Here is a 23,802-nt window from a genome sequence, read left to right as displayed (position 1 = left end):
GGTTTATCTCATACTTAACACTTTCTCCAGGAACAATCATTCTTTGAGATGCCAGAATGTCTGCACTGACTGCAGAGAATGCCGACCTGACTAGCTTACACCAGACATAATTTTTAAATATCTAAATTTAGGTTATCTGGATTTCATTTGGTGTTACAGCAGTTTCCCAAACTCTTGGTGCACTAGAGCATAATGGGCCCCAGTGCAACTTGGGCAGAGTGAGACATAAGAATAGTAAGTAATACTCCAGCATCAAAGACACTAATGGCTGCAACTTCTTGAAGTGCTAATCTTCTAGCGAGACAATATAAATGCCATGTACTGGGATGGGAATTTTGTCCAGACTGGGCTTTGTGTAGACTTCAGTAAAAGGCACAATGCTGACACACATTAGGAAGCGCATTTAAAGCCTTGCTTTGGGATGCAGTGTATCATAATAGACTCTAAACCGAGTTAAATGATCTGCTTGGCATTTTTGCAGAAGGTTCTTGGTGAAATACTGCTCTCTTTGAAATTAGCTATAAGCAATTGTTGGTTGAATGTGCTTTTGAAAACACCGTATATAGGACTGTTTCTGAAGGAATGGTGTGAACTGTAGATTATGTCACAGACTTTGTATCTTTTTGTTATGATACAACAGTGTTCCAAGCTTTCTTTCAGTTTAGGCATTTCTAAACTATTTCTTACAAAGCGGAAGAGCTTCCATTTTTTTAAAGTGCTAAAATTTAAGTACCGTATCCCGACATACTTTTTAAAAGGCATTCTTACTATCAGCTCCAAATTTCTACCAGTTGGTAAAGTATCTCACTTGTAATGTTTCACATCTAGTCTTGCATTCAGTATTGAAACTCACAGAGGAATTCTGAGTCCTACCTCCAGAAAAGTCAAATGATACAAAAGAGTGGGACATTATTCTCTGTGTTTTGCATCTAGAATTTTTAGACTTTCTTTTCCCCTCACAGATTTTCTCTGCAACTAGAGATTCCACTCTTATTTAAACTACAAAGCAACTTTCCCTCCTCTGAAAATAGTGGATTTCTCAAGCAATTCCACTAAAACTCTAAGGATTATAGACTCTCAAACTCATCCTAATGCCTTGAGACTTCATCACATATGTACAGCACTTTCTTGCATTTTGCATCATACCCAAAATACTCTCTGGGTCATCCAACTTCCAAATACACGAAAGCTGAGAATCAGCAGCACATCTATGTACAGCAGCTCTCTCCTACACACATACTTCACTTTCTTCAAATGTTTTTTCTCTGTTGGCTTCTTACCCATACACTTGCAGGACCTGTGAGCAGATTCCGGAGAGGAATGCTTACACGCTTAAAACACTAGCAAGCACGTGGGACTTGACTTAGAGATGTAATGAGAAAGCAAATCTTAGACTCAGCTTGATGCTCCCTCAGTAGATGAGCTCAATTAGTTGGCTGGGCAATGTTTTTTCCCTTAGGATCCCTCAGAACATTATAAAGGTGGGTAATGAGCCTCGTCCCCAGTGAAGACCAGAGCATTCATATGCTCACAGCAACACATCTGGGAGCACCACCTTGAAAAAACGTGTACAGAAATGGCATAGATTTCAAAGGAACAGAAATTATGTGGATTTATAACCCACATTTACAAAACTTATTTAGGCATTCAGAACCTCAGGATCATTCAGTAAAGTTATGTTCAACCTTCAGAAAGAGGCTGTGTTTAAGCAGAGAAAATGGGATTGAGAAGTATGGCCCTTATGTGACTTTGAAAATTTTACCTTCTCCTTCTTAGTAAATGCAAAAAACCTGAACCAGGCAGCTGTGCTTTAAGTGTACCATTTCAGAATGATTTTAACCAATCAGAAATGCCATAGAAACTTTTAAAATAAACATACATGTCTGTACTTCTTTTCTCTTTTCCACATGATCTGTTCTCTCAAGGAATTGTCCACTTTTAAAAAAAACTCTCCTTGATAGTTATTTATTCCTAACCATGTTCTTCTGCAATAAGCTCAGAAACTCTGATATTGATTTAACAGTAAGTTCCAGTCTCATGAGGGAAGGAAAAAATAAAACCTTAGAGGTATACTGGTAATAAACAAATGCCAAAATGGATTAAACAGTATTCCTCCTCTCTGGGTATTAATCAGTTTTAGCATCTATTTACTATTGTGTATAAAGCAGAAATTATCCTTCTGTTTACATAAAGTTAATTTTGGGGCTACGAATTCACAAAAGCACAAAAATTTATGTTAATGATAATGTGGCAACTATCTCTCTGCTCTTTAGAATTTATATATTTTATTACCATCTTCACTACAGGATAACTAACAAGGTTTATGTAGGCATTCTGGCATATAATTCAGGTGAAGATGGCACAGAGGTTTTGCATAATTGGACTAGGAGCTCAAAGCTCAAAAGCTTTTCTAAATCATGGTCCTAATGGCATCCAGGAGTTGTGAATGGCAGTGCTGATATCATATGTAAGGGGTTCAGATACCAGAAGGAAAAGATTTCCAGAAACACAGTAGCTCCTTTTCTTGACAGGCACCACGGCTACTGCATCAAACCTTTATTTATCCCGGAATATGCTTATCTATCCCTCTGCCACTTAGGTTGGATTCAATTTATTTTGGCCAATGCAAAACTCTGAAAAGCAGCACAGACTAAAACGTATGAGATGTAGCACTTGGGCTGGAAAGACCTTAATTCAGTGGGATTGATCTCACTTATCTTGGCCATCTTAAAAAATAGATGTCTAGTCTAAGTTTGTCATCCATGGTCACTGAGAAAGTTAAGGACACTCAGAGATTTAAGCAGCCTCAGGCTGTGTCTAGAACAGAGGGGACAAGTGCCTGAAGCACTTACCTGTCCCCCAGTCAGCAGAGGACACTTGATTCTTGGAATGCTAAAGCCAAAAGTGGTCCAGAGAGCTGAAGGCAGAAGCACTGCTGCAGCAGAGGCAGCCAGCGTGTCCCTCTTCACGCCCTTTCACTCTGCTGCCTTCCTGCTAGACATAAAGCAGGGAAGACACTTATTTCTCTGAAATCCTGTGTCCTCTCTTTTTATCCAAAATAAAACATGTTCAGCCTCACTCTGCCTTTGGAAACTAAAATCCCAGGAGCAAACAGCTGGTTTAACATCTGCCTCCACTGATGCTTTTGTTAAGGCTGCCAGCAAAGTTGCCACTTTGCATCACTTACTGTAGTGGCCTCTCTAATGTGAACCCCAGCCCACAGGGAAGCAGATTGAGATGCCTTATGCTGTTTTTCAGAGTCCATTATGTTGCTATAGTGACACAGTGATACTAACCTGGAAGACAGATAACTGGAGGTCAACCTCTCCAAGCCACAGGAACAAGTAAGCATCTGTAGAGGTGAATGTCTGTAACCTATGACTGAGTTGTTACATTCTCTAGTTTCACTGTTTTGCTTGCTTTCAAGCATGATTAATAGCCAAGCCACAAAAGATCAATCATGTATATGAGGTTAAACAGTTTACAGATTTTTGTTGTAAGGCTGCTCATGCATTGCAAATTAATAACATTTGGAGTTACTCTAGGAGCTACATTCTAGGGGTTACATTCTGGGAGCTACTCTTTTAACTCCTAGCTGCATGGATAAATTTAGTACTTGGGAAAGTTAAAAACATGCTATGGACTGTTAATGTACTGCCTTCTCCACCCAAATCCACCAGTGACAACTTGCACAGTGGTCTTCCTCTCTAAGGATGCGAGTGCCTGCTGTGGCACTGTAGCAGTTTTGTCTTCGCTGCAAAGAAGAGTAAAATCAGCCCCTTAATCCCAGTTATTCTTTAGATATAAGCAGCCATGTCAATAACAGATGCAAATAAGAACAATAATAGGAATTACTCACTATCTATGCCACATACAGTGTGCTAAAGGAAGGAAAGTGGATGTCTTTTGAAGAGCAGAAGCCTGACCAAGAGCAGGAAGTAGCATACAAGGTGATGGAATTACCAACAGTAGCAGGAGCTGATCAACTCCTGCCTGTCGAGTCTCCTTCACTCTCAGCGTCTTCAATTCATCCACAGACTCTGCTGTCACTGGCATCTTAAATCCCAATAATGTGCTATGAATAATGTATTACCTTGAATGAAGGGAACCGTTTCTGAGGTTGACAAGCTCTTTTATGTTTCTTCTTTTGTTGCTAATTTCATCATGTTGCTATTTCCAGTATCATACACGTATAAACCAGAAGCCAAAACTGAAGCTCTGAGACTGTGTTAGGATGGGGAATTAGCTCTCCTCAGTGAGCTCTGAGCACTCAGCAGAGGTGAGGTAGTGGCCTGAGACTGAAAGAGGAAAACCCAGAAAATGCCGTAAGTTTGTAATGCTGCTGCTGTTGGATTACAGACTTCTCGGCAGGGCAGTTTGCATGAACCATGCAAGCATGACAGCTTGTGACAGCTGAAGAATCCGAAAGCTGTCCAGCAGTTAAACTTGCCCCAACAACTGATGCAGGCTTCATACTTATTTGTGATTCAACACAGCAGTTTTGGGTGGTATTTTTTTTTCCTCATTTTTAAATCTTCTGGGAGAAGGATCTATTCAGAGGAATATACAATGTGAAATCTGTTAGCAGAATTTAAGCCTCACTGCAGTGCTACAATACTTTTAAATGCATGCAACGTTATGGTTCTGCACCACTGGCTTTATGCAGAAAAAAATGAAAGAGGCATGTTAATGGAAAACAGAGAAAAGGTGGTTATACACCTGATACCACTGTTGGGCTTAGTAGGGAGCACCATAAGCACAGGAGGAGAGAGCATTGTGAAATGGCATATGCACACACATGAACTGCAGCAGGACCTGTTAATGACTCAACTGCAAGGATTTCTTCTTCAGAACAGGCAATTCCCATAGAAGATTTCCAAGGTTTTAAAAGCTTTGGTTTCTGTTTGCAGAGGCATGTTTCCAGGCTCCAAAATGCTTTCTGAAACAGACTCAGATTTGAAACTGGATGTGGGAATGAGCAGTGAAGCCAAAACCACAACCACAGTTAATGACTATTGGCTCTTTGGAATTAAAAAATAAATATCCTGTGGGATCCTGCAAGAAAACCACACTTTGAGAGTCCTGGCTTAGCAGCAATTCTCCCATGCAGTGGCTTTTGTCTTTGAATGGCAGATATTACGAGAGTGATGTAGAACAAAATTTATCAACCACTCTACCACTTCCATCACTATTTCCTTCTTACTCTGAGTTCCTGACCTCTATGCACTTCATCACAGAAGAGCCTGTGTGATGGGGAACTTCAAGCAGATGGAAAAATCTGACACAAGACCAGTAAAAAGTGCTCTGGGGGAACGACTGTTGCCTCTGCTTACTTAGGCCTCATGACTTTTGTACAAGAAGTTGGCCACTGGGTCTGCCTCTGTGGTCAGTCCCTGGTCTCTGGTCCCTTGGAGCCTGGAGAAGAGGAAAACTGCAAAGAACAAGTCTGCAGCAGAGACCGATGACCCCAGATAGAGTCCTCCCATCATCCTTTCTTTGCCCTGCACAGGCAATATGCAGTAGATCCCCTCCCTCTATCTTCAGAGAGGGTGGATTTGGTTCCTACAGAAACTCAAGACAGCAGATGTTGCTACTTGCAGCTACGTGAAGAAACAAAGACATGTAAATTCTTAATCAGATGAACAAAAGATCATCTGTTTTATAGGAAGGAAAATATTAGAAGAAAATTCCATCTATAGTATGTGATCTCTGCATCCATTTCAGCACCTCTAACCTCTCCACCTCATCATCCCAAGGTATGAAAACTCTGAGAAACTTTTTATTTATGAAGACAATGCCAGGCAAAAGAGAAAGCTTTCCCTATCACTAAAAGGAAGTGTTGAAGGGATGTTGAGTCTGACTACCATCTAATTGACTTCACAGCATCAAACTTGATAATAAATTTCATTTCACTTTATAAAGTTGTCTAACAAAATAAACTTGCAACCTAATATTAAAGGCAGTAGATGCAACTACTAAGTTAAAGACTGCTGGGAATTCATTTTACACTTTTCTCGCACTGAGATAGAAAAATGTCCCTAGAGAGCCCACAATTTTTCATTAACTTCCCTTGTCATAACACAGAAACAAATAACACAATCCTTAGCATCAGTGCTGAAGTTCTGGACATGTTACCTTTACACAAGCTTATAAAAAGCAGAGACTGTATATTATACAATAAATCTACTCTAATTTGGGGAGCTAGATTACTTATTTGCAAACACTGTCATTATCTCCATGGCAATGCTGACACCAATTTTCAGTTTTTGCACTGATGTCTGCAATTATAAATTTCCTTATAGAATAAACAGTCACTTGAGAGGATGAGGATGGTGATACAAAATTTTTTAGATTGCTTCTCCAATTTTGCTAGTAGAATTAGCATTTATCCATCATTTCTTATGAAAAGATTTCCATAGATCTATCAAGATCAGCCACAGAATTAACCTAGACATTTCTTATGGCAACTGTGAAAGACAGGTTATTGAGCTACAAGCTTTTGGTCTGAACCTCTATGTTTGTTCTCTTCACAGAGGACTACGGGTGGTGTGAACAGAAAAACAGTTTGGCCAGAGAGATTTGTACTCTGACATCAGCAGCTACTGAACAATGAGGATGTGCAAGTGAAGTCAGAACAAAACCTCAATCTATTCATAGCTATTTGAAAAATTTTCACTCCAGGGAACTAGGCAATGACATCAAAACCACAGCTTTATTAGCTAGGAAGTGGTGTTCTTCTTCCAGTAGTGAAACATGAACTTTGCTCCATTTATGATTCTTGCATGTCTCACTGGTGTTCCCAGGAAAAAAATGCATGCTACATCCTGTGTATGTGCAAACTAATGGCTATAGGCTAAAACTTGTCACCCTATGCAGAAAATTCTCAGATCTGTAGTTTAGATGGAAATGCTGCAACCTCAAGCTCAAATAGTTTTTGTTGAGTCATTTTTCAGATAGACAGTATGAGCTGCAGATGCTATATATCAAGGTAGATAAAAGACTAACTCCTCCAATCCCAAGGATGCTCTAATATTAATAGAAGAAATCTTTAACATCAGGGTTCCTCTAGAAAGTGCAGAAATTTCCATTGAAGAAAGTTTCTGGGCTAATTCCCATGCATCTACACTCCTCAGACAAGGAAAAAACCACACCTGTATAAGTTCAGATGTCCTCTACATGCTGAAGTCTGTATAGGTTCAAGATAGTCCTTTCTCACCCCAGAAAGGCTTCATGAAAGGAAGCCTGAAACATGTTCAGCGCAGACTAGCGATGACTTGTTCCCACTCTAACATGGGCTACTGGTCAAAGGGGAGAAATACAGCACTGTCATTCCCTCCACAGAAAGATCTAACTGGATAATTTGGACATGTGGAGAAAGTTATTTTCAAAAGGTGCCTCAAGTTATGACTATTAAATCCATAAGTAAACTGTAATTTCTGGTCTGTATTATAGAAATACAGAGCTTCTCACGCCTCCTAGTGCTGTTGAGAGTCTTACCTTTGATTTCAGTGAGCTTTGATCAGGCTCACATAAAGCTAAGCCACTTCGGGATCACTGCACAAGTGTTAACTAACAATCTGCAAGAGCAGAACAACATCAGTCCACTTCAGTACGACCCTAAAGGAAGTACATCTGCAGAGGAAAACTGACTGCCATTATTTTTGAAAAGGAAAACCTGAGAAATAAACAATGCCTGAAAATGTGCCTATTAGGGGACAGATCCCCATCTTGTTTCAACTGGATTCATTGAAAATAACAAAGCTGTACTAATTTTCAACAGCAACGGACTGGCCTTTTTTTAAAAATTGACATACACTCATCTAAATCTTGAACTGCCATTTGCACTAAACCTGGGAAAGTATTGCCTTCCCCATGTCTTTTTTGATCTACATCAGACAAAGCAGGGGACATTTCAGCCAATCCAGCAACAGAGGAAATTTCCAGATGAGCATCATTAATAACAGATAGGATTTTCAATAATTGAACTGGAGTAGGAGCACAAGTCCTATTAAAAAAATGTGAAAACCAGTATCCAGAGAGCTTCCAGTGTCTGCTGGAATTCCTCAGAATATGTTTTCACAAGTTCAAATTTTTTTAAAAAGTCCAGGACTTCTACCAAAAAATCAGTTTGGCTGATAAATTAGTGGGAAACAAGCCCCGCTGAACAGAACTTTTCTGTTTGTCAACACATTGATCTCTTACACTTTGTTTGCATTGTCCTGGAAGGACTGGACATACACCACTGTAGGACAAATACTGAACATTATATTATATAAGCAAGACAATGCTCATCTACAGCTTTAGCATAAACATCAGGTAAAGAGATTTACCAAAGTGGTTTTTTCTGTAAAATATTGATATTTTTGTTGCCAAAAAAGTCAAAAAATGACTTCTTCCCACTTGTATAACAATAAGGTTTGATAGGCAGAGTGTATGAAATATAAAGTAGCTTCTTCTGAAAAGCTATCTAAGCTCACTCAGCTTACAGTATGTGGAATGTAATTATCCAGAAAGTGAAATATGTATAAAAATAGGTAAAATTCCTACAATATTTGTATTGAACTATAATTCCTCCTGCCAGGAAGGTTACAACAGGTCTACAGTATATGTATGAAATGTTTGTTCATAAAGTTAAAAAACATCACTACCTTACTGAAGAACACGTTAAATGTAGGAATGCATAACCAGAACTGACTTTCAATTCTGCTTAGCTGGTGCAAATCTACAGAGAACCATCATCCTTTCTGCACAAAACAAAACCAACCTCTAATTTGAGAGTTGGGGTATTTTTTGTTTTGCTTGTTTTTGTTTGTCATAGAGGGGCCAGACTGAAGTTTATGAAAGAAATTCCTCTGGAAGTAGAAGTACGTTGTTCCATTTTTTTTTTTCCCTATCTCCACTTTGTTTACTGGCAGCAGTCATCCACCTTTTAAAATTATTATTGCCTGACATTACATGGAGCTTTTACTGCTTGTTCAGAACAAGGCAGTGAAATAGAAAGAACCTCCAATTCCCCTGTCATGACCCAGTTCTGGGCTTGTGCTTTTTTGACGAGTCTTTGATCTGCAGCAGGCCTCATAGGCTAGTCTCCCGGAGGAACATGGTGCCAATGTTGTAAGAAACCTTTCTCACTCTGGCAGATGTGATGGAGGGTTTTGGAGGCTTCTGACCACTTCTGACCTCAAGGAAGTAACAGATCCCAGGAATTTCCTTCGGGAAGTTTTCTGGAAGCTCTTCACGGGACCGAGGGATAAAAATAAAATTTTCTTCCTTTTTCAAAAGCCTACGAAAAAAAGCAAAACAGAGGGATATAAAAAAACATAAAACACAGTCAAGAAAAATCTCTTTGGAAGAGATTGATCCTATGTGGTCCCAAATATAAAATGAGTTAAAAGTATTACATAACATCCAAAAAAATCTGAAGCCAGGATCCTTAGCTGATATATATTAACTTAGCATCATCAACTTCAAGGAGCACTGCTGACTGAGGTCAGTTCAGCAGATGGCCCAAATAAACACATCCTCTGAAAATTAGTGTCAGCATTCAGAAAGTCATGTACCAGAAAGGGAACCAGATTCATAATGATCATTATCCATCATGTATCATTTGGCTCACTTAAAACACTCCAGTCTGGCCAGTTGCGCAGAAATGAACATTTCAGAGTGATGACTACCACCAGATCTCCTGCTGGAAAGTAGGTATGAAGGTGACAGTGCTTGGGAGCTCTCACAGGTAGAAGCAGAGTGGACAGTTTGTGCCCTTCTCATACACAGTAGTATTGTATTTCATAAATTAGGTTCAAATACAGCAAATCCAGTTTCAACAAAAAACAGACTCAAATCTGACATTAGTCATCACAAGTACACATGGGTTTAATCTGGGCCACCTGGCTGGGGTCAAAAAGGGATACAGGTTCATGGAAGCCATGAAGCCATCCTCCAGGCATGCCCACACAAGTGGTACAACAGCACAGACATGACTGTACTGCCTTTTGCCATTTGTCATCTTCCTCCATAGTGGAGAAATCTCTGTCTGGCTACATCTGAAAGTTTAGGGCCCCTTTACCAAGTATAATAATATCTTTATTGATGATCTGGATGAGGGTATCGAGTGCACCCTCAGTAAATTTGCGAACGACACTAAGTTGGGTGGGAGTGTTGATCAGCCAGAGGGTAGGAAGGCTCTGCAGAGAGATCTGGACAGGTTAGATAGATGGGCTGAGACCAATGGCATGAAGTTCAACAAGGCCAAGTACCAGGTCCTACACTTTAGCCACAACAACCCCATGCAACGCTACAGGCTGGGGGAAGAGTGGTTGGAAAGTGGCCTGGTAGAAAAGGACCTGGGGGTATTGGTAGACAGCCGGCTGAACATGAGCCAGGAGTGTGCCCAGGTGGTCAAGAAGGCCAACAGCATCCTGGCATGTATAAGGAATAGTGTGGCCAGCAGGACTAGGGAAGTAATTGTCCCTCTGTACTCGGCACTGGTGAGGCCACACCTTGAATACTGTGTCCAGTTCTGGGCTCCTCACTTCAAGAAAGACATTGAGGTGCTGGAGCGAGTCCAAAGAAGGGCAACAAACCTGGTGAAGGGTCTGGAGGGTATGTCCTATGAGGAGCAACTGGGGGAACTGAGACTGTTTAGCCTGTAGAAAAGGAGGCTGAGGGGAGACCTTATCGCTCTCTATAACTACCTGAAAGGAGGTTGTAGTGAGGTGGGGGCTGGCCTCTCCTCCCAGGCAACTAGCAACAGGACTAGAGGGCATAGCCTCAAGTTTTGCCAGGGGAGGTTCAGGTTAGACATTAGGAAAAATTTCTTCACAGAAAGGGTTATTAGGCATTGGAATGAGCTACCCAGGGAGGTGGTGGAATCACCATCCCTGGAGGTGTGTAAGAAAAGACCAGATGTGGCACTTAGTGCCATGGTCTACTTGACACAGTGGTGTTAGGTCAAAGGTTCGACTTGATGATCCTAGAGGTCTCTTCCAATCTAGTTGATTCTGTGATCTTCCCTGAAACTAGCTGGACTCGTAAAATAAAGAAAATAACTCTACACATTTTCTTTTTGTTTCCAGTAAATTAAGTTAGGTGTACTCAGTCCCTTGCAGCATTGAAAAGAGCAGTTTTGAGGTAATGGTAAATTCTGAGCACAGTTAGATATACGAAAGCAGTCTTCATCTCTTCCCCTCCCAAGATATCTATTCTTTCTCTCGGTCTTATTTGAAGCACAAAAACAGCAGTGGGAAGAACTTTATTAGCTTCAGTGGATTTTGTAATAGGTTGTTTATTTAATGTCTCTAAAGCTGAATTCTGGGAAATAAATGAATAAATGAATCTTGTTGCCAGGATAATTTTCCAGGATTCTCAGCACATGTAATGGCACTTCCTTTACTGAGTATTTTTCGTGGGTTTTGGCTGAGACAATCTGTGTGAGCTCATTGAAATATAAGGGCATTTTCTTCCCAGATTTTAAATAAGCAGTTGGTTATAAATCCAGCAATGCTTTGCCTTTGAACTTCTGTGGTGGTCTTTGTTTAGCATGTGGTTTGAATGTCATAATCTATATTCCAGACTGTTAATTTTATGATCAAAATACTGTAATCTTTTCTAAATTGCATGAGAGTTTGCAGAGGCCTCTACAGAGAAGCTTCTCTCTTTTCATCTCTGCAATGCTTGAGGTAAATATTTTACGTTTTAAAACTACAGGCTTAATACACTGAAATAACTCTTTGTGCTTCCCAAACCAGATTTCTGCAAGCTACAGTTGAACTCTTAGAACTTTCTGAGCTAAATCTGTAAGCTTTCGCTGCAGTCATTCTTCCCCAAAATGACTATTCACTATGGAGCATCTGGCCTTGCTAAAAATCAATGGTTTCCTTCTCAGAGCCTAACATTATCTAATTGTGGTGACAGTTGTACAAGTCTGGAACTGTAAAATATATATATAATCTTTGATTCAGTTCAGGGCTGGCACTGAGTTTAGTTGCTATTTCACAATATTTTCCTCAAAGAACAAAAGTGCAAGATATTAATTAAAGGCATTATTTTCACCTGTTTTGTGAATTGTAACTTGGTTGCAACGAAATGTTCTGAGACTATGAAAGCTGCCAGGAGTGATGGGTGACTAACGAATTAGTCCTTTGGAAATTCCTCCACTACTGCGGCTTGTGATAGACTCCACATCCCTATATTAGGTGCACTGTTTGAATCAGCTTCTCACCCTCAGAAATTGTCTAGCTGGCCTTTATTGGGATAACATTTCAGCTCCCAAGCAAGCATGACAGGAAACCTTCTTTACCAAATGCTAATGGAAGCTACTTATGACCATATTCTATCCTACTTTAGTTTATACTTTTAAGAAAAAAAAATATTTGCTGGCTCTTGTAATAATACTATTAGAAAGACTTTAATCAGTCAGAACAAAAATGGCCTCTTGTTAGCATTCTCCTAAAGAACAGGTTCTTCAGATTCCTTAAACATATTGGTCCTCACACTTGGTTTCCCAGGCTGAGAATGAGATTATGGTTCAGAAATTGCCTCTGATTCCTTATAGCTTTTTGTATACACTAAAGAAATAAGTTATCTGCTAATCCTCAGTGCTTATCAGTGAGGACATCGAGAAATCACACGTGCATGTGTGCACAGTTGCTGACACCCACCTGCCTACGACCTGTCAGCAAGTGATTCCTGCCAGGATTAGCAGGATTAGCTCTTCGTGGCATGGGTTGTCCACACTGGACCCTCAGATCAGTTGGGACCATGGAGGTGGTAAGGTGTCATCACTGTTCCTCCCCACCTATGAGCTACTTTGCCTGAGTGGGCAGTCTGGAAGGATTTTGAAGACCTGATTGCAGCCGTTCAATACATAAAAGGGGGCTTATAAGAAAGACTTTTTACCAAGGCGTGCAGTGATAGGACAAGGGGCAACAGTCTTAAACTGAAAGAGGGTAGGTTTAGAGTGGACATAAGGAAGAAACATTGTTCAATGAAGGTGGTGAGATGCGGGAACAGGGTGTCCGGAGAAGTTGTGGATGCCCCATCCCTAGAAGTGTTCAAGGTCAGGTTGGATGGGGCTTTGAGCAACCTGATCTAGTGGAAGATGTCCTTGCCCATGGCAGGAGGGGTTGGACTAGATGGTCTTTGAAGGTCCCTTCCAACCAAAACCCTTCTGTGATTCTGTGATTTTTCTGCAGGAATCTTCCCTGCTATATTTAGGCCATTTGTGATGTTAAAAAGAAAACAGTAGCAGTTGATGGCCATGGCCCAGATCTACAGCGCTTTCTAAGTTTTTGGTCTTCCTTTTCATGGGTACAAAGAACCCCAAAAGATACTTCTGCCAAGGAGCAAAATGAATAGTGCAGAACCTCAGCAAGCGCAAAGCTGAGCCACACAATCAGTTTTTGCGTTTCCCTTCTGGCTCGGGGGAAAAGCCAGTGTAAAACCTTCTGGTCTGGAAGATTTCCTGGGTGGTGACACCCAGTTCTGGTTGTTTGTCTCACCTTGAGGACCATTCTCAGAGCATTTTATTGTAACCAAGTCAGATTGCCTGTTATGACAGTCTGAGAGCACAATCTATCCTTCACCTTCAGGAAATTATATGGCAGCTTAAACTCTAAACAGTTTGTTCATAGTCATAGAGCTTAAGTTGAAGTCACACAAGCTCTGCAGTTAAGAAATATGCATATAAGAACTAGTCTGAAAATATTCCAAAGCATTTATCTCAGCTGTATTTCCTGCATCACTTCTGTGTATTTCCCTTAAGAGCACTATTGCAAAGGATATTTTTATAGTAGGCTATTCACAGATTCAAAATTCTGGGTTCCACTGAAGTGGTTGGATATACAATTTACAATTCCATCCTTAAATTGTGAGGATCAGGCTACTCAAGCATTCCTATAAGATGCCTGGAACTAGGTCTGCCCTCACCTTGCCTTCTTTGTTGATGTTTCAGGAGAGGAAGAATCTCTTAAACACTGATTTGTAGTTGATTAACTTTGACAGCTTCCCTTTCTAACCTGAAATCTTCCAGAACTGTTTAAATTCTTGTTCTGTCCCTTCCCTGGTGGAAATGCTCTTGCTTTTAGACAAAATGAGATGGTATCTGAGAATTATCCCATTTATTTTTTCATTTTCAGTTCCTTCATTAAAAAAAAAAAAAAAGACAGGTGTCAGTATGGAAACAGAATATGTGGTTATTTCCTAATGGAAACAAGAGGCATTTCAAGGTCAGGAGGTCTGTGTGTGAATGAAAATTGGGATACTTAGTGGGAACCTTGAAGAAGCTTTTAAAAGCTGTAGCTCTTTTTTGCATAGATGAAATGATAGGGTAATTATATTTCAAACTATTTTGGCAAGAAACAGTCACATCTTCATCAATGAGTTCCTATATTCAGAAAATGAACTAACAAAGATTTGTTACTATAGAAGTATTTGTTGCAAGGCCCTCTATGCTGAGTGCATGCTTTTCACAATGATTCTTACCCTCTCCGTGCCCACTGGAAAGCAATTTCACGTCTTTATCTCTCCATCTCTCAGAGATGTCAGACCTTTGTACTTATCACTGGATCCTGTGAAGATTAATTAGTACTCACACAAAAAAGCACCTCTGATTGCCCTCACGCTTAACAGGAAGGACAGATGCAAATATTTTATGATTTTTTTTGTGAGAAGTGGGCTAACTTGCTCCATTCCTTCCCAAACAAGATACAGTCACAAACTGAAAGATCTGTCCAAAGGGAGGAATAAGAAGGTGAGAGGAACAGCCACTTATCAGCCTGGAGTAGCAACTCCTTTGGAAAAATGAAAGAGCGACTCTTTCGGAAATAGAAATTATGATCTTCCTTGAGAACTGTATTTCCACAGCTAAAGGAATAAATGACTACCACACTTGCTAACTCAACTCTAGCTGCTTTGAGAAACAGCAGTGCTGAGGAAGCACTCACCTACCTTCAGCGTGCTCTAATACTTTGAGTTCCACCATGAGGGCTTCAGAGGACACATTGCCCATACAGTGTCTGGAAACCTTTGAAACCTCCTCCCCACTGCTGTGACTAGTGCTTGCTGGATATGGCTAGCACAGGTTGCCACATCCCCACAAACTTTGCAAATCTCAGCAAATGCCAGCAGGTTTGTTCGGCTGCAGGAGCCCAGCACACTGCATAGTTTGTAGTGCTCAAGGGCCTGTCTTTTCTCTTGCCCTTTACACCAGGCTTGTCCTTAAAGCCACCTTCAGGCCACGCAGTCAGGCTAAATCCTTCCAGAGTCAACAGACAGTAAGGAGCAAGCAAGCAATCCCAGTAGTGATGCAACCCATCCTCAGCCAGGCTATTCCTCTTGCTTGCCAATCTTGCCACTTGCTGTCCTCTGACCACAGGAGCAGTTCAGGAGCATCAGCCTCCCCAGAACAACATACAGCATCTCCATCTGCCTGCATGGTTTGCTCCCCTCTGTCTTCCTCAGGCCCTCCACAAGATGTTGAGTGGATATACTTTACATCACAGTTCCTGAGATAGTGCCATAAACCAATATATGTATATGTATATAAAATAAGTATTATATTATAACCTTCAAACACGTGTTCATATCTAATTAGATATGAGACTCATTATAGTATTTGCTGCTTCAATGTAACAGGAATGTAATATTCAAGTAAGGCATTAACAACAGCCAAATATTTATTCAGTCTTGGTTTTGCATATATATACATTTTAACCTCTGTATAATGAATTTCTACATAGACTAAATAAAAGTCATGTTATGATACAGTCTGGCAATTTGCTGAATCAGTGTTAAAAAAGGCACCCACTCAGAACTGAACTTCAATGTAAACTTCTTTTAGGAAAATTGTTTTGTATAGACCAAAATTTGAACAATATTTCTAAAAGAAATGCAATGCACTACAATAAAGGAGAATATGTGCTGCCTTCCTAAATATAGTATGCACCAAGAAAAGCAAAGTGGCCAGGTCAATCTTTCATAAATGTTACCTTTCACAGGGATAGCTATCAACACAGGAAAAGGTTCTTTCTGCCCTAACTCTTAAAGAACTGTAAAAATTGTAGTTAACCTTGTTCACATCCACCTATTAATTGGTACAATTAGGAAAATTTAATTAATGGCTTCCCAAATGGGTTACCAGAAGACTATCTCCTGCTGGATTGCTGAGCCCTTCCTCTGTGGCAACACGTGTTTGTCACTTCACCAGCTGGGTATCTGGTTTGATAACATGTGCCAGCTCATTTGTTTCCATATGAATTGAGATGATAAATTATTATGGCACTCCTTAGAAATATTGGTAGGCTGCTCATTAAATACACTGTATAAACATGAATTTGCTATTGTAATGCCAAAAATCAGTGCATTTAGTCCTAAATTTTAGCGGCTTTGAATTTCTCCCTTAGTTTCTATACATGCTGGAAAGACCAGGAGACTGAAAAAAACCTGACTGTGTCTGGATCTAATTCATTTCACATTGTATTTTAGTATTTTTTAAACTGTAGAATTTCGTGTATTGGTGTTTTTCCTTCATACAGATCAATTGTAATAAGATTATGAAAGGACCATGATTTTTTAATGCAATATATTGTTTGTCACATGCAGCTGAGCATGGTGAGTGTTTGTCACTGACGTTTAATAGTTCTATTTCTCACTCACCTAAGCAGAAGGAATATTGGGCCTCTGCTCTCTTTGGAACACTAGAGAATTACGTTCAGTGAATAGGATTGCATCATCACTAGTAAAAGGCCCCAGGCTTTGCACTGATCTAACAGTGCTGGCCTCAGGACTTGTCTGGTTTTGTCTAGGCTTGAGCTTTTTGCAGTTTTAGCAGATGTCTAGCAGTCAGATGACTCTTTCCTAAATATGTTCTAGCTTTAGTTTAGCTGTGTGGAACTGTGGTCTAACATACACTGTTAACTAATTGACAGTGATCTAACACGGAGTTATTCTGTGTAGAGTAAACTACCTATAAACCTTGAATAAAAATATAGTGTCATGAAGCACAAGCACAGGCAGACAGCAGAGGCCCCAGGACCATAATCACAAATCACAGTGACTATGGGGGTGCAGCCTCATGGAGGCAGATGACACCGGGAACAGAAAAATAAGAACAAACCAGTACATTTTTACTAGACTTTTAATACTTTCATTAGACTAATAATATTTTTTTGTGTCCATGTATAAGCTGTGTTCCCTTTCTGTCCATAACTAAATTGCCTGTCCACCAACATGTCTCATGAAAGCATACACGGTGAATTGACCAATATAAAAAGAAATATTTTTTTAAAGCATGCTCAGAAATAAAATTTAAAATAATCTGAGAAGGCTCTTGGAGAGCAAATCCATTTGTTTTTCCATATGAGGCAGAAAAATATAGATACATATATAGATGTATATATAGATATAACCTGTAGGAAAAATAACATATATAGATATAACCTGTAGGAAAAATAATTTGATGAAAATAAAAATCTATAAGGAGTTTATAGAAATTCATAGTTTTAATTTAAAATCCTAGTAGAGAGATGTATATACATCCTTAATTATCTAAAAGTAAAACTTCTTCCATACAACATTCTGTGGGATAACTGTTAAAAAACTATTAAAATTCTTCATTTTTTAATCAATTTTAAAGGCTGAGGGGCAATTTAGGCAGGTGAACCAGCAGTGACCTCACCCAGCTCAATAAGGAGGTACGCTTGGTTGCCCTCTCCTAAATCAGATAAGGATGTGGGATACTGGCTGTTCATCTTTGCCTAAGCTCAGGTCCCAGATGTATTGCCCAGCATGTGCTAATGGAAAGCATTTGTACCCAACACTTGATGCCAGAAGGACCATAAGGGAAATATGTGCTGGAAAAGACCAGAGGTGGAAAGAAGAGGAAAAAGAGAATTAATTTTTAAATACAGTTACTTTACAAATAGCAACAATTATGTTTACTTGCTTTTTTATAACTGCTTAGAGATCCCAAGGCATTACATTGTAATACGATTAGGGAAACAGGATGAATGTAGGTATATTATATTAATATCTGATAAACCACTATTCAAGGCTGAAACAAAGAATTAAAAAATATTTAATCTCTCTTTTGTGCTGAAGAAGAGTTTCATAAATCTCATTGTGCTTCCTTCCTGAGTATGGAAAATATGGTAATTTTATTCAATTCAGGATAATGTAGATGAATTAAATAAACTGGATTTGCCAGTTTAGTAAAGGGACAGAGAATGTGTTATTCTTCACCTTGTCCTTCCTGGCCACATGTTTAAACACAGACCAATCTGGGATCCTCTACCCCCTCTCCAGTTTCCACATGTTTCACTGGAAGTTTTACCAATGCTGTTCCAGTGCTTTCAGTTTACAGTGTTCAGTGATTCAAAGCAAATGAAATGAAGCTCTGTAATCCTTCAGTCAAAAGACCTGCCTGAGTCAAGTCAACAAGGTATTTTGAACAGAAGTAAGCTCTTATCCCTAACAGATTCAAATGCCACCTTTGTAAAAGCTGCTGTTTCACACTTCAGAGCTCTGCCCAGGCAGGTGTAGCTAGAGCTAGGCAACACCACATCTTATATTTATAATTTTAGACTCTGATTCTTACATAGGCAGATTATGGGCTCGCAGGGAAGCATGTGAAACCAATAACAGGCATTCTGAAGGGTGATTATAATTTGAATGCTGATGCCGCTTTCCAACACATAATCTGTACTGTAAAATGAAAGCTGATAGGTATTAGACATGTTTCCAGTATCTGCATGCTTTGTAAGCACAAAACTTGTATCAGAATTTTCATCAGGGGGCATGGTAGACACAAACACATAATGATAAATGCCAGTAATTTTAATTAATTGAAAATGCTGTTATTTTCATACTGATTGCAGAATGATCTGCTTTGGAAAACATTGTTTCTTAGATAATAAACATATTAACTGAGTACACAGCAGCACAGTATGATCAGAAGCATTTGATGGAATATAAGGTCAACTATGAAGACATTTCAGTTTGGAATGAATCACTTTGTACACAGCAAATTATATACTCATGCGAATTATATCTAAGAAAAGTTACATACAGATGCACCAGATCACTACTTGTTTATTTGGAGAATATCAGTATATTATGTTCAAATCTCATAGATCACCTCCAGAACCTCTGAATAATTTTGTCCTATAGAGTAATTGCAGTCTCTCCTGGCCCCTGTGTCAGCAGTGTCATTTCTTGACTTTTTCTCTGTCTGTTCTCATGCTTTCAATTATGCCAGAAGGTATAATTATGCCTGGACCCGGAAGTTCCCGGCAACGAATCAGGAGAGGAGGGGGCGTAGCACCACCCCCTGTGATCGGGTGATAAAGAGCCTCTGGGTGGCTAGTCCCTGCCCAGAGGGGAGAGGGGGAGTCAGCAGTGACTGTGTGTGTCCCGGGGCAGGGGAGGGCACAGCCCTAGGGGCGTGGCAGTTTGCGCAGCAGTTCTTGCAGGCAGGGCGGCGAGCAGGGTAGGCGGGCAGGCAGGTAGGTATGGTTTCCACTCGGCGGGGCCCTAAGTCCCTTGCGGGTGCCAGAAAAGACATGGCAACCCAAACGGACCTGCTGCGGAAGCATGCGGAGGTGCAGGTGGCAGGCTGCAGGGAGTGCCAGAGCCTGGCCCTGGCACTCAAGGGTAACGGAGACCTCACCTGTGTGAGGTGCGAACAGGTCGATGACCTGATCTCCTTGGTGGCCCAGCTCAAGGAGGAGGTGGAAAGGTTAAGGAGTGCAAGAGCATCCCAGGAAGAGGATGGCGGGCAGTGCTGTTCCCTGCCTGTCCTGGGGAAAACGGCCGGGCCTAATGCTCCCTGGGTAGTGGAGGATCCTCTTCCTCCTCCACAAGGAGCAGGAGGAGACCTAGGGGATGGGGGGGAATGGAGGCAGGTCCCTGCTCGGGGTGGCAGACGCATCCCATCCCGACCTTCTTCCCCTCCCCACGTCCCCCTGCAGAATAGGTATGAGGCGCTGGAGCCTGAGCATCTTCCTGAGTGTCAGGAAGATACAAATCTAGGTGAAAGACCCTCTACGGGGCTATGTAAACAGAACCAGCCGAGTAAGAGGGTTGCAACCAGCTCCAAAAAGGAGAAAAGAAAAGTAATTGTTATAGGCGACTCCCTGCTAAGGGGAACGGAGGGCCCCATATGCAGGCCAGACCCGACTCACAGGGAAGTCTGCTGCCTCCCTGGGGCTCGGGTAAGGGATGTTGCCAGGAGGATTCCTCAACTGGTGAGGCCCTCTGACTACTACCCACTATTAGTATTCCAGGTGGGTAGGGATGAGATTGAAGAGAGAAGTCCCAGGGCAATCAAAAGGGACTTCAGGGCCCTGGGGCGTTTGGTAAAGGGGGTAGGTGCGCAGGTGATATACTCTTCAATTCCTTTGGTATTTGGTGAAAATAGGGAAAAGACTATGAAAGTACAACAGATTAATATGTGGCTAAGAGACTGGTGCCGGAGGTGGGATTTTGGGTTTGTTGACCACGGGGCGGCTTTCATGGCACCGGGCCTGCTTATGCCGGATGGGGAACAGCTGAATCAGAAGCGGAAAAGGGTTATGGCCCAGAAGCTGGCAGGGCTGATCAAGAGGTCTTTAAACTAGGTTCGATGGGGGAGGGGGATAAGACCAGGGCAGCCACAAGTAAACCTAGGGGTGACAGGCCTGCGTCGGGGGCAAGGCCGCTAGCCCAGCTGAAGTGCGTTTACACCAATGCACGCAGTATGGGCAACAAACAGGAAGAGCTAGAGGCCACTGTACAGCAGGAAGGTTATGATGTGGTTGCCATCACAGAAACGTGGTGGGATGACTCCCATGACTGGAGTGCAGCTATGGATGGCTATAAGCTCTTTAAGAGGGACAGGCGAAGCAGGAGAGGCGGTGGGGTAGCGCTATATGTTAGGGAGTGCTTGGACTGTGTTGAAATTGAGGAAGATGGTGAGGATGACAAGGTTGAATGTTTATGGGTGAAGATCAGGGGGAAGGTCGGCAGGGCGGACATTACGGTGGGAGTCTGTTACAGACCACCCAACCAGGATGAGCAGGCGGATGAGGCGTTTTACAAGCGGCTGTCAGAAGCTGCCCGGTCGCCAGCCCTTGTACTCGTGGGCGACTTCAACTTGCTGGATGTCTGCTGGAAATACAACATGGCAGAGAGGAAGCAATCTAGGAGGTTCCTCGAATGTGTGGACGACAACTTCCTCATGCAAGTGGTAAATGAGCCCACTAGAGGAGGGGCCCTGCTTGACCTGTTGTTTGTGAACAGAGAAGGACTAGTGGGAGATGTGAGGGTCGGTGGCCGTCTTGGGAGTAACGACCATGAAATGTTAGAGTTTTCGATAGTGGGGGAAGTAAGGAGGGGCAAGAGTAGAACTTCTGCCTTAGATTTCCAGCGGGTTGACTTTAGCCTGTTTAAGAGGCTGGTGGACCGAGTCCCTTGGGAATCGGTCCTGAAGGGCAAAGGAGTCCAGGAAGGCTGGACATGCTTCAAAAGGGAATTGCTAAATATTCAGGAGCAGGCTGTCCCAGTCTGTAGGAAGGCAAGCCGTCGGGGAAAAAGACCGGCCTGGTTAAACAGAGAACTTAGGCTAGAACTTAAGGAAAAAAAGAGAGCCTACTTGCTCTGGAAGAAGGGTCGGGTAACTTGGGAGGTCTATAGGGACGTGGCCAGGTCGTGTAGGGAGAAGATTAGAAGGGCCAAAGCTCAATTAGAGCTCGATTTGGCTGCTACAGTCAAAGACAACAAAAAAAGCTTTTACAAATACATCAACAGCAAAAGGAGGGTCAAGGAGAGCCTCCACCACTTGCTGAATGAGGAGGGTAGTGTAGTGTCAGGGGATGAGGAAAAGGCAGAGGTGCTCAATGCCTTCTTTGCCTCGGTCTTTAATGTCAAGACCGGTTGTCCTCAGGGGACTCGGCCCCCAGAGCCTGAAGTTAGGGATGGGGGGCTGTGTGAACCTCCCAGGATCCAGGAGGAGACGGTTAGTGACCTGCTGTGCCAGTTGGACACCCACAAGGCTATGGGCCCGGATGGGATTCACCCCAGAGTAATGAAGGAACTGGCAAATGAACTTGCCAAACCACTCTCGATTATCTACCGGCAGTCCTGGTTAACCGGAGAAGTTCCAGCTGACTGGAAATTAGCAAATGTAACGCCCATCTACAAGAAGGGTCGAAAGGACGATCCAGGGAACTATAGGCCTGTCAGCCTGACCTCAGTGCCAGGCAAGGTGATGGAACAGATCATCCTGAGTGCCATTACACGGCACATGCAGGACAATCGGGGCATTGGGACCAGTCAACATGGATTCATGAAAGGCAGGTCCTGCTCGACCAACCTGGTCTCCTTCTATGACAAAGTGACCCGCTTAGTAGATGAGGGCAGGGCTGTGGATATAGTCTATCTAGACTTCAGTAAGGCATTCGACACTGTCTCCCACAGCATCCTCCTAGACAAACTAGCTGCCTGGGGCTTGGATGGGTGGACTCTTCAATGGGTTAAAAACTGGCTGGATGGCCGAGCCCAGAGAGTGGTGGTGAATGGGGCAATGTCCAGCTGGCGGCCAGTCACTAGCGGTGTTCCCCAGGGCTCAGTTCTGGGGCCGGTGCTGTTCAATATCTTTATAGATGATCTAGACGTAGGGATTGAGTGCACCCTCAGTAAGTTTGCAGATGACACCAAGCTGGGTGGGAGTGTCAATCTGCTGGAGGGTAGGAAGGCCCTACAGAGGGATTTGGACAGGTTGGATAGATGGGCCCAGACCAACGGCATGAGATTCAACAAGAACAAGTGCCGGGTCTTACACTTCAGCCACAACAACCCCATGTAGCTCTACAGGCTGGGGGAAGAGTGGTTAGAAAGCGGCCCGGTGGAAAGAGACCTGGGGGTGCTGATCGACAGCCGGCTAAACATGAGCCAGCTGTGTGCCCAGGTGGCCAAGAAGGCCAATGGCATCCTGGCCTCTATTAGGAATAGTGTAGCCAGCCGGTCTAGGGAAGTGATCGTCCCTCTCTACTCGGCACTGGTGAGGCCGCATCTTGAGTACTGTGTTCAGTTCTGGGCCTCGCACTTCAAGAAAGATGTTGAGGTGTTGGAGCGAGTCCAGAGGAGGGCGACCAAGCTGGTGAAGGGTCTGGAGGGTCTGACCTACGAGGAACGGCTGAGGGAGCTGGGGTTGTTTAGCCTGGAGAAGAGGAGGCTCCGGGGTGACCTTATTGCAGTCTACAACTACCTGAAGGGAGGTTGTAGTGAAGTGGGAGTTGGCCTCTTCTCCCGGGCAGCTAGCGATAGGACAAGAGGGCACAGCCTCAAGCTTCGCCAGGGGAGGTTCGGGTTGGACATCAGGAAGAATTTCTTTTCAGAAAGGGTTATTAGACATTGGAATGGGCTGTCCAGGGAGGTGGTGGAATCACCATCTCTGGATGTGTTTAAGAAAAGACTGGACATGGCACTTAGTGCCATGGTCTAGTTGACAGGGTGGTGTAGGGTCAGCGGTTGGACTCGAGTCTCTTCCAACCTGGTTGATTCTGTGATTCTGTGATTCTGTGTATGGTTTGAAACAGTCTTTCTAAGTGACCTCATGCACATTCACTTTATTTTCTCATATAATTTCTGAAGCATGGAAAATGAACTAATTCCTAGCCTTTTCAAAATTACATTTAGCCATTCATCTTCAGTGATAACTGCCTCTCATTCAAACATATATTTTCTTCCTATTTCTACTTCCCTTACTTGTAAACATGTGTCTAGACTGTTGCTTGCACTTGAAGGTCTCTGAATTGAGCACTGAATTTG

The 23,802-nt window shown here is 42.2% G+C and overlaps 1 protein-coding gene across 1 annotated transcript in view; it reads right to left on the bottom strand.

The window, feature by feature from the left end:
* Positions 1-8,320: 8,320 nt before the first annotated feature.
* Positions 8,321-23,802, bottom strand: part of GUCY1A2 (guanylate cyclase 1 soluble subunit alpha 2) — a 177,343-nt gene continuing 161,861 nt past the window's right edge. Inside the window, exon 8 of the mRNA XM_068425146.1 lies at positions 8,321-9,283. Within this exon, the coding sequence (XP_068281247.1) occupies positions 9,076-9,283 (208 nt within the window). The 3' untranslated portion in view covers positions 8,321-9,075. The remainder of the gene's footprint in view (positions 9,284-23,802) is intronic.

Source organism: Nyctibius grandis, chromosome 2 (assembly GCF_013368605.1).
Source record: "Nyctibius grandis isolate bNycGra1 chromosome 2, bNycGra1.pri, whole genome shotgun sequence".
Classification (NCBI taxonomy): domain Eukaryota; kingdom Metazoa; phylum Chordata; class Aves; order Nyctibiiformes; family Nyctibiidae; genus Nyctibius; species Nyctibius grandis.
This window is presented reverse-complemented; position numbering and strand designations above follow the sequence as displayed.